The sequence below is a fragment of the Nerophis ophidion genome, linkage group LG06, assembly GCF_033978795.1.
Source record: "Nerophis ophidion isolate RoL-2023_Sa linkage group LG06, RoL_Noph_v1.0, whole genome shotgun sequence".
NCBI lineage: Eukaryota > Metazoa > Chordata > Actinopteri > Syngnathiformes > Syngnathidae > Nerophis > Nerophis ophidion.
Genome location: NC_084616.1, coordinates 3053657 through 3065022, shown reverse-complemented (window position 1 = coordinate 3065022; position 11366 = coordinate 3053657). Strand labels below are relative to the sequence as shown.

Here is an 11366-nt window from a genome sequence, read left to right as displayed (position 1 = left end):
GCTATATTTGAGCTCATTTGGTTTCCTTTAAGTCTTCCTAATTCAATTTATATCTCATGACACACTATCTGTATGTAATATGGCTTTTAATTGTTTTTCTTCATAGCCAAGTTTGTTATCCGCCTTGTGTGCACCTTTTGTTTGGTTTTGTTCAGTGTTTAGTGTTACTTATCGTTGTAGCTGTGTCTACTTCTGTTCACTCTCTTCATGCCATTGTTCCTTCGTGTCACAGTAATTGTTTTTCTTCATAGCCAAGTTTGTTATCCGCCTTGTGTGCGCCTTTTGTTTGGTTTTGTTTAGTGTTTAGTGTTATTTATCGTTGTAGCTGTGTCTACTTCTGTTCACTCTCTTCATGCCATTGTTCCTTCGTGTCACAGTAATTGTTTTTCTTCAGAGCCAAGTTTGTTATCCGCCTTGTGTGCGCCTTTTGTTTGGTTTTGTTTAGTGTTTAGTGTTACTTATCGTTGTAGCTGTGTCTACTTCTGTTCACTCTCTTCATGCCGTTGTTCCTTCGTGTCACAGTAAGTGTTTTTCTTCATAGCCAAGTTTGTTATCCGACTTGTGTGCGCCTTTTGTTTGGTTTTGTTTAGTGTTTAGTGTTATTTATCGTTGTAGCTGTGTCTACTTCTGTTCACTCTCTTCATGCCATTGTTCCTTCGTGTCACAGTAATTGTTTTTCTTCATAGCCAAGTTTGTTATCCGCCTTGTGTGCGCCTTTTGTTTGGTTTTGTTTAGTGTTTAGTGTTACTTATCGTTGTAGCTGTGTCTACTTCTGTTCACTCTCTTCATGCCGTTGTTCCTTCGTGTCACAGTAATTGTTTTTCTTCATAGCCAAGTTTGTTATCCGCCTTGTGTGCGCCTTTTGTTTGGTTTTGTTTAGTGTCTAGTGTTACTTATCGTTGTAGCTGTGTTTGCTTCTGTTCACTCTATTCATGCCGTTGTTCCTTCGTGTCACAGTAATTGTTTTTCTTCATAGCCAAGTTTGTTATCCTCCTTGTGTGCGCCTTTTGTTTGGTTTTGTTTAGTGTTAAAGATGAAATCATGTTTTCTTTTACTATGCTTTCCGCCTTCTCTGCATCTTGGGGTTCGTCACAAACCCAAAGTGACAGAGTCAAAACCGACCCGATAACATATGAGCTGGTAGCAGAAAGCTAACACAAGAGGAAGGCTAAAAGTTCATTTTTGAAAATGATGAATCGATTTAGAATTGGAATCAATAAGAACCAAAATGTGGATGTGAATCAGTTTTTCTTGTGCACCCCTTTAAAAAGGAGCCATCCAGACCAGGGACGTCAAATGTGGAAAAAAAAAAAAAAATATTCTGAAAAACACGTTTTTACGACTAAAGTCTGGAACCTTCCTTGTGTCACTGGCAGGCATGAGAGCATGAAAGGAGTTCCAGACTAATTAGTTCCTGAGAAGTGAAGCCTGTCACCAGGAGTCCACTTGCCTGATCCTGGAGGTCTCCCACAGCGAGAGGCAGAGCAGCAAACCTCCCAAGATGCAAAGCAGCGACCCCGACCAGCCCACGAAGAGCGCCGCTCCCAGTTCAAATCTGCCGGGGCGAGAGAGAAGAACATCGCCCTTGGACTTGAGGACCAGTCGCTGTGGTGAGGACTTGGGTTGCAAAGGGGTGGGAAGTTTCCAGAAATTTACCACAGGAAGTTAAAGTCCTACTGAAATGAGATTTTCTTATTCAAACGGGGATAGCAGCTCCATTCTATGTGTCATACTTGATCAGGATTTAGTAGAGAACATCCACGTTAAAATTTGCAACTTTTGGTCGCTAATAAAAAAGCCTTGCCTGTACCGGAAGTAGCAGACGATGTGCGCGTGACGTCACGGGTTGTGGAGCTCCTCACATCTGAACATTGTTTACAATCATGGCCACCAGCAGCGAGAGCGATTCGGACCGAAAAAAAGCGACAATTTCCCCATTAATTTGAACGAGGATGAAAGATTCGTGGATGAGGAAAGTGAGAGTGAAGGACTAGAAAAAAAAAGCCCTGCCTGTACCGGAAGTAGCAGACGATGTGTGCGTGACGTCACGGGTTGTGGAGCTCCTCACATCTGAACATTGTTTACAATCATGGCCACCAGCAGCGAGAGCGATTCGGACCGAGAAAGCGACGATTTCCCTTTTAATTTGAGCGAGGATGAAAGATTCGTGGATGAGGAAAGTGAGAGTGAAGGACTAGGAAAAAAAAGCCTTGCCTGTACCGGAAGTAGCAGACGATGTGCGCGTGACGTCACGGGTTGTGGAGCTCCTCACATCTGAACATTGTTTACAATCATGGCCACCAGCAGCGAGAGCGATTCGGACCGAAAAAAATCGACGATTTCCCCATTAATTTGAGCGGGGATGAAAGATTCGTGGATGAGGAAAGTGAGAGTGAAGGACTAGAAAAAAAAAGCCTTGCCTGTACCAGAAGTAGCAGACGATGTGCGCGTGACGTCACGGGTTGTGGAGCTCCTCACATCTGAACATTGTTTACAATCATGGCCACCAGCAGCGAGAGCGATTCGGACCGAAAAAAAGCGACGATTTCCCCATTAATTTGAGCGAGGATGAAAGATTTGTGGATGAGGAAAGTGAGAGTGAAGGACTAGAAAAAAAAAGCCTTGCCTGTAATGGAAGTAGCAGGCGAGGTTGTGGAGCTCCTCACATCTGAACATTGTTTACAATCATGGCCACCAGCAGCGAGAGCGATTGGGATGTTATTAGACACATTTACTAGGATAATTCTGGAAAATCCCTTATCTGCTTATTGTGTTACTAGTGTTTTAGTGAGATTATATGGTCGTACCTGAAAGTCAGAGGGGTGTGTCCACAGGTGTGTCTCTGAGGGAAGCCACGTTTCTCGACGAGGCGAAGGGCCGGGTTGAGAGTTTTTTTTTTCCCTCCTCCACGGTGGAAACTTCCCTCGTTCAGGGGCGGCCAGTCGGAGGAGGCAATAGAGTCGCAGCTGCCTCTTTGACAGGTGCAGGAGGAACGACGCAAGCTCTTCGCTCAAGCTCATCTATGGTAAGAGCCGACTTATTACCGCAATTTTCTCACTGAAACCTGCCGGTTGACATGTGGTAAGAAACCATGTTCGTTTGACCGCTCTGTTCAATCAATCAATCAATGAATCAATGTTTACTTATATAGCCCCAAATCACAAATGTCTCAAAGGACTGCACAAATCATTACGACTACAACATCCTCGGAAGAACCCATAGTAGTTCCATAGTAAAGCTTCACCGTCATCTTTCGGGAATGTAAACAAGGAAACACCGGCTGTGTTTGTGTTGCTAAAGGCGGCCGCAATACACCGCTTCCCACCTACAGCTTTCTTCTTTGACGTCTCCATTATTCATTGAACAAATTGCAAAAGATTCAGCAACACAGATGTCCAGAATACTGTGGAATTGTGCGATGAGAACAGACGACTTTTAGCCGTTAGTGGTCCTGACCTAGTATGTCCCCTCCAACTCGAAACGTCACAAACACACGTCATCATAACGCGACTTTTTCAACAGGATAGTTTGCGGGAAATTTAAAATTGCAATTTAGTAAACTAAAGCGGGCGTATTGGCATGTGTTGCAATGTTAATATTTCATCATTGATATATAAACTATCAGACTGTGTGGTCGCTAGTAGTGGCTTTCAGTAGGCCTTTAAACTTGAGAAGTTTGGACATTTTGACCATTTTTTGATTATTCAAAAGACTAATTCAATGCCACACAGATATAAATAGTCAGCTAAACAACTGGAGTAGTCGTTAAAAATATTTGACTGATGGACAAATGAATAGAAATAGTCTAGACCAGGGGTCACCAAAGTAAGGACCAGATGAGTCGCCCGCTGGCCTGTTCTAAAAATAGCTCAAATAGCAGCACTTACCAGTGAGCTGCCTCTATTTTTTAAATTGTATTTATTTACTAGCAAGCTGGTCTCGCTTTGCTCGGCATTTTTAATTCTAAGAGAGACAAAACTCAAAAAGAATTTGAAAATCCAAGAAAATATTTGAAGTGAAGTGAATTATATTTATATAGCGCTTTTCTCTAGTGACTCAAAGCGCTTTACATAGTGAAACCCAATATCTAAGTTACATTTGAAGCAGTGTGGGTGGCACTGGGAGCAGGTGGGTAAAGTGTCTTGCCCAAGGACACAACGGCAGTGACTAGGATGGCGGAAGCGGGAATCGAACCTGCAACCCTCAAGTTGCTGGCACGGCCACTCTACCAACTGGTCTTCACTTGTTAAAATAAATAAATTTTTTTTTTTTACTTTGCTTCTTAAAACTTTCAAAAAGACAATTTTAGAGAAAAAATAGAACCTTAAAAATGATTTTAGGATTTTTAAACACATATACCTTTTTAACTTTTAAAGTCTTTCCTGACAATTTAAATCAATGTTCAAGTAAATCCATCCATCCATCCATTTTCTACCGCTTATTCCCTTTCGGGGTCGTGGGGGGCGCTGGCGCATATCTCAGCTACAATCGGGCGGAAGGCGGGGTACACCCTGGACAAGTCGCCACCGCAGTGTTCAAGAAAATGTATTTTTTTATTGTCAAGAATAATAAATACATTTTGATTTAATCCTTCATTTTAGCTTCAATTTTTTATATGAAGAATATTTGTGAAATATTTCTTCAAACTTATTATGATTAAAATTCAAAACTTTGTTAGAAATATAGCTTGGTCCAATTTGTTATATATTCTAACAAAGTGCAGATTGGATTTTAACCTATTTAAAACATGTCATCAAAATTCTAAAATTAATCTTAATCAGGAAAAATGACTTAAGATGTTCCATAAATTATTTTTTAACTTTTTCAAAAAGATTCGAATTAGCTAGTTTTTCTTTTCTTTTTTTTTGGTTGAATTTTGAATTTTAAAGAGTTAAAATATAATTATAAAAATATGTATTAAGTGTGAGAAATCATTAAGATGATCAGTGTTTCCACAATAATAAATATAATTAATTATTAATAATAACATAGAATTAAAGGTAAATTGAGCAAGTTGGCTATTTCTGGCCATTTATTTAAGTGTGTATCAAACTGGTAGCCCTTGGCATTAATCAGTACCCAAGAAGTAGCTCTTGCTTTCAAAAAGGTTGCTGACCTCTGGTATTAGATAAATAAAAGAAGAGTCAATCAGCATACTAAATTAAACTATAAGCTACTTTCTTGTCCGACAACAGACTGGCTAACACCGGGGGCGGCAACCCAAAACGTTGAAAGAGCCGCCAAAAAATAAAAGCCGTATTTAAGTCTTATAATGAAGGCAACATTATAAATAAGTGTCTATTTAAGCCTACCATCAAAATGACTGTGTCACAGGCTGAAGCAAATCTTTGACAGAAATGTAGAAATGTAATATTTATTCTACTTATTTTTACAACATTAGAAAGCTTTATCTACTCAGAAGGTGACATAACTCCTGGAAATGACTGGATTTTATTATCCTGAAGCAAGAGGTCGGGAACATTTTTGTCTGAGAGAGCCAAGAAGCTAAATATTTTTAAATGTATTTCCCTAAGAGCCATATACTTTTTTTTCTAACACAGAACACAACTAAACGCGTGCATTTTTAAGTAAGACCAACATTTCTAGAGTATAAAAGGTCTCTTATTCTTTGCAATAACATTCAGTGTTTATTTATCAATCAATGAATGTTTATTTATATAGCCCCAAATCACAAATGTCTCAAAGGACTGCACAAATCATTACGACTACAACATCCTCGGAAGAACCCACAAAAGGGCAAGGAAAACTCACACCCAGTGGGCAGGGAGAATTCACATCCAGTGGGACGCCAGTGACAATGCTGACTATGAGAAACCTTGGAGAGGACCTCAGATGTGGGCAACCCCCCCTCTCTAGGGGACCGAAAGCAATGGATGTCGAGCGGGTCTAACATGATACTGTGAAAGTTCAATCCATAGTGGCTCCAACACAGCCGCGAGAGTTCAGTTCAAGCGGATCCAAGACAGCAGCGAGAGTCCCGTCCACAGGAAACCATCTCAAGCGGATCAGCAGCGTAGAGATGTCCCCAACAGATACAGGCGAGCGGTCCATCCTGGGTCCCGACGAGCGGTCCATCCTGGGTCTCGACTCTGGACAGCCAGTACTTCATCCATGGTCATCGGACCGGACCCCCTCCACAAGGGAGGGGGGGGGACGTAGGAGAAAGAAAAGAAGCGGCAGATCAACTGGTCTAAAAAGGAGGTCTATTTAAAGGCTAGAGTATACAGATGAGTTTTAAGGTGAGACTTAAATGCTTCTACTGAGGTAGCATCTCGAACTTTGTTATTCTGAAGCTAACTGTGGAAGGGGCGTGGCCTGCGGGCCTGCAGCAAAGCAGGATGTTGCCAGGACCGGCCTTGAAATCAGCGACAGGTGCGTGGATGGCCCACCTGGGCCTTGTTATCTAATCACCTGTCGCTCTGTTTATAAGCAGCAGCCAGGAGGAGAGACAGGGTTGGGGCTGGAGCCAGAGTGCGAGTGAGGACGAAAGAGAAAAAGACAATTGCTGGAAAGCTCCTGAGAGACTAATTGAAAAAAATATATATATTTTAACCCTAAAACAGGCTCTTGGTGGTCTGAAGAACCCCCAGGAGGGCAAGCCCCACACTAACCAATAATAAATAAATGACTTCTTACCATTAACGCAACTTCTTGAACATAAAAATGCATGAGAATGTTTTAGATTTCGAATGTTATTTTTAACACTAAAGTGGAATTATTCATTACTTATCATGTTAAGCAACGTCAGCTCAGATTTATCTGAGAGCCAGATGCAGTCTTCAAAAGAGCCACATCTGGCTCTAGAACCATAGGTTCCCTACCCCTGGCCTGAAGTATAGAAATGTGTGTCCAAGTTCAAGCAAACAGCAAGCTGTCTTCTTTTAATATATTTATTACCATTTTTGCAACTAGGTAATGTTTGCTGTGGTCTGGAACAACATGGCTAACAATCAACTATGAGAAATGCAGCCGATATTAGGTACTGATAATGTGTCATGAGACATGCAAAACTAAATGATATACAAAGAGAATACAAGTCAAAGATGTTAAATGAGCTCAAATGTAGCTACAAACGAGGCATAATGATGCAATATGTACATACAGCTAGCCTACATAGCATGTTAGCATCGATTAGCTTGCAGTCATGCAAATATGTCTGATTAGCACTCTAACAAGTCAATAAGCTCACCTTTGTGCATTTACACAGTATGAAACTTTTGGTGGACAAAATGTGACAAAGGTGTGGAAGATGTTACATGTAAACAAACTGTGGCATCACAGTCCACACTGAGGTGAGTTCAAGAACCACTAAAATTAGTAGGACAAAACGATTGTGCTGCAAATAGTGTCACCAGTGAAGCATACACACAAACGTATGAAACCTGGGCTTTCTAACAATTGCTGATGTTTGTCCTCAAACAGAAGACATACTAAAACAAAAAAATATCCCCCCCCCTTTTTTTTCCATTTTCAATCCTTTTTTCTAAATTCTCCAGGGAGCCACTAGGGCGGCGCTAAAGAGCCGCGGGTTGCTGACCCCTGGGCTAGCAGAACAGAAGGCAGAGGAAACTACACCTTTTCATTTACTATTTGCTACTTCAACTTTACACATCACAAAAAAAGGGCCATTCGAATCGCTAACGTTGTTAGCATAAATGAATGAAATTTAACTTAGAGAAAATGAGCATCACAGCTAACGGATATTTTGGGTTCATTTTCAACCTTTTTTGAGTCAAGGCACATTTTCTTCATAAATGTTAAAAAATTAAACTCCACCAGGTTGTCGTGTCTTATTAGGGACGGAATGTCCCTTTGGTACAGAGGACCCTATTTTATTTCTAAGGTTTTGTTATTATTATACAGCCGCCTCTTTGAGCTGTAATTTGACCCCCTTAACATGCTTCAAAACTCACCAAATTTGACACACACATCAGGACTGGCGAAAATTGCCATCTAATAAAAATCCAAACCCCAAAACTCAAAATTGCGTTCTAGCCCCTCCTAGGAAAAAACACAGACAAAACAGCTTGTAACTTCCGTTAGGGATGTCGTAGAGACATGAAACAAAAACATCTATGTAGGTCTGACTGAGACCTACATTTTCGTCAAGTTGCATCCTTCAGCAAAAATCATCAGGAAGTTGGCAAACACCCCTTCAAAACAAAAGTTTCCTAAAAAAATGTCATGTTCGCCTCTTTGAGCTGTAATTTGACCCCCTTAACATGCTTCAAAACTCACCAAATTTGACACACACATCAGGACTGGCGAAAATTGCCATCTAATAAAAATCCAAACCCCAAAACTCAAAATTGCGTTCTAGCCCCTCCTAGGAAAAAACACAGACAAAACAGCTTGTAACTTCCGTTAGGGATGTCGTAGAGACATGAAACAAAAACATCTATGTAGGTCTGACTGAGACCTACATTTTCGTCAAGTTGCATCCTTCAGCAAAAATCATCAGGAAGTTGGCAAACACCCCTTCAAAACAAAAGTTTCCTAAAAAAATGTCATGTTCGCCTCTTTGAGCTGTAATTTGACCCCCTTAACATGCTTCAAAACTCACCAAATTTGACACACACATCAGGACTGGCGAAAATTGCCATCTAATAAAAATCCAAAACCCAAAACTCAAAATTGCGCTCTAGCGCCTCCTAGGAAAAAACACGGACAAAACTGCTTGTAACTTCCGTTAGGGATGTCATAGGGACATGAAACGAAAACCTCTATGTAGGTCTGACTTAGACCTACATTTCATCAACTTTCATCCTTCAGCAAAAATCATCAGGAAGTTGGCAAACACCCCTTCAAAACAAAGGTTTCCTAAAAAATTTCACGTTTGCCTCTTTGAGCTGTAATTTGACCCCCTTAAATGCGTCAAAACTCACCAAATTTGACACACACATCAGGACTGGCGAAAATTGCCATCTAATAAAAATCCAAAACCCAAAACTTAAAATTGCGCTCTAGCGCCTCCTAGGAAAAAACAGACAAAACTGCTTGTAACTTCCGTTAGGGATGTCATAGGGACATGAAACAAAAACCTCTATGTAGGTCTGACTTAGACCTACATTTCATAAGCTTACATCCTTCGGCAAAAATCATCAGGAAGTTGGCAAACACCCCTTCAAAACAAAAGTTTCCTAAAAAAATTAAATTTTTGCCTCTTTGAGCTGTAATTTGACCCCCTTAACATGCGTCAAAACTCACCAAATTTGACACACACATCAGGACTGGCGAAAATTGCCATCTAATAAAAAACCAAAACTCAAAATTGCGCTCTAGTGCCTCCTAGGAAAAAACACAGACAAAACTGCTTGTAACTTCCGTTAGGGATGTCGTAGAGACATGAAACAAAAACCTCTATGTAGGTCTGACTTAGACCTACATTTCATCAACTTACATCCTTCAGCAAAAATCAGCAGGAAGTTGGCAAACACCCCTTCAAAACAAAAGTGTCCTAAAAAATTTACATTTTGCCTCTTTGAGCTGTAATATGACCCCCTTAACATGCGTCAAAACTCACCAAATTTGACACACACATCAGGACTGGCGAAAATTGCCATCTAATAAAAAACCAAACCCCAAAACTCAAAATTGCGTTCTAGCGCCTCCTAGGAAAAAACACAGACAAAACTGCTTGTAACTTCCGTTAGGGATGTCATAGGGACATGAAACGAAAACCTCTATGTAGGTCTGACTTAGACCTAGATTTCATAAACTTACATCCTTCAGCAAAAATCATCAGGAAGTTGGCAAACACCCCTTCAAAACAAAAGTTTCCTAAAAAAATGTAAATTTTGCCTCTTTGAGCTGTAATTTGACCCCCTTAACATGCTTCAAAACTCACCAAATTTGACACACACATCAGGACTGGCGAAAATTGCCATCTAATAAAAATCCAAAACCCAAAACTTAAAATTGCGCTCTAGCGCCTCCTAGGAAAAAACACAGACAAAACTGCTTGTAACTTCCGTTAGGGATGTCGTAGAGACATGAAACAAAAACATCCATGTAGGTCTGACTTAGACCTACATTTCATCAACTTTCATCCTTCAGCAAAAATCATCAGGAAGTTGGCAAACACCCCTTCAAAACAAAAGTTTCCTAAAAAATTTCATTTTTGCCTCTTTGAGCTGTAATTTGACCCCCTTAACATGCTTCAAAACTCACCAAATTTGACACACACATCAGGACTGGTGAAAATTGCTATTTAACAAAAATCCAAACCCCAAAACTCAAAATTGCGCTCTAGCGCCTCCTAGGAAAAAACACAGACAAAACTGCTTGTAACTTCCGTTAGGGATGTCGTAGAGACATGAAACAAAAACCTCTATGTAGGACTGACTTAGACCTACATTTCATAAACTTTCATCCTTCAGCAAAAATCATCAGGAAGTTGGCAAACACCCCTTCAAAACAAGTTTCCTAAAAAAATGTATTTTTTGCCTCTTTGAGCTGTAATTTGACCCCCTTAACATGCTTCAAAACTCACCAAATTTGACACACACATCAGGACTGGCAAAAATTGCCATCTAATAAAAATTCATACTCCAAAACTCAAAATTGTGTTCTAGCGCCTCCTAGGAAAAAACACAGACAAAACTGCTTGTAACTTCCGTTAGGGATGTCATAGGGACATGAAACGAAAACCTCTATGTAGGTCTGACTTAGACCTAGATTTCATAAACTTACATCCTTCAGCAAAAATCATCAGGAAGTTGGCAAACACCCCTTCAAAACAAGTTTCCTAAAAAATGTCAATTTTGCCTCTTTGAGCTGTAATTTGACCCCCTTAACATGCTTCAAAACTCACCAAATTTGACACACACATCAGGACTGGCGAAAAATGCTATTTAATAAAAATCCAAACCCCAAAACTCAAAATTGCGCTGTAGTGCCTCCTAGGAAAAACACAGACAAAACTGCTTGTAACTTCCGTTAGGGATGTCGTAGAGACATGAAACAAAAACATCCATGTAGGTCTGACTTAGACCTACATTTCATCAACTTTCATCCTTCAGCAAAAATCATCAGGAAGTTGGCAAACACCCCTTCAAAACAAAAGTTTCCTAAAAAAATGTAATTTTTGCCTCTTTGAGCTGTAATTTGACCCCCTTAAAATGCTTCAAAACTCACCAAATTTGACACACACATCAGGACTGGTGGAAATTGCCATCTAATAAAAATCCAAAACCCAAAACTCAAAATTGCGCTCTAGCGCCTCCTAGGAAAAAACACAGACAAAACTGCTTGTAACTTCCGTTAGGGATGTCGTAGAGACATGAAACAAAAACCTCTATGTAGGTCTGACTTAGACCTACATTTTCTTAAACTTACATCCTTCA

General features: G+C 40.2%; 1 protein-coding gene across 1 annotated transcript in view; it reads right to left on the bottom strand.

Annotated features, from left to right (window-relative positions):
• Positions 1–1407: 1407 nt before the first annotated feature.
• Positions 1408–11366, bottom strand: part of LOC133553983 (claudin-10-like) — an 11836-nt gene continuing 1877 nt past the window's right edge. The window contains 1 exon segment of the mRNA XM_061902308.1: positions 1408–1555. Within this exon segment, the coding sequence (XP_061758292.1) occupies positions 1408–1555 (148 nt within the window).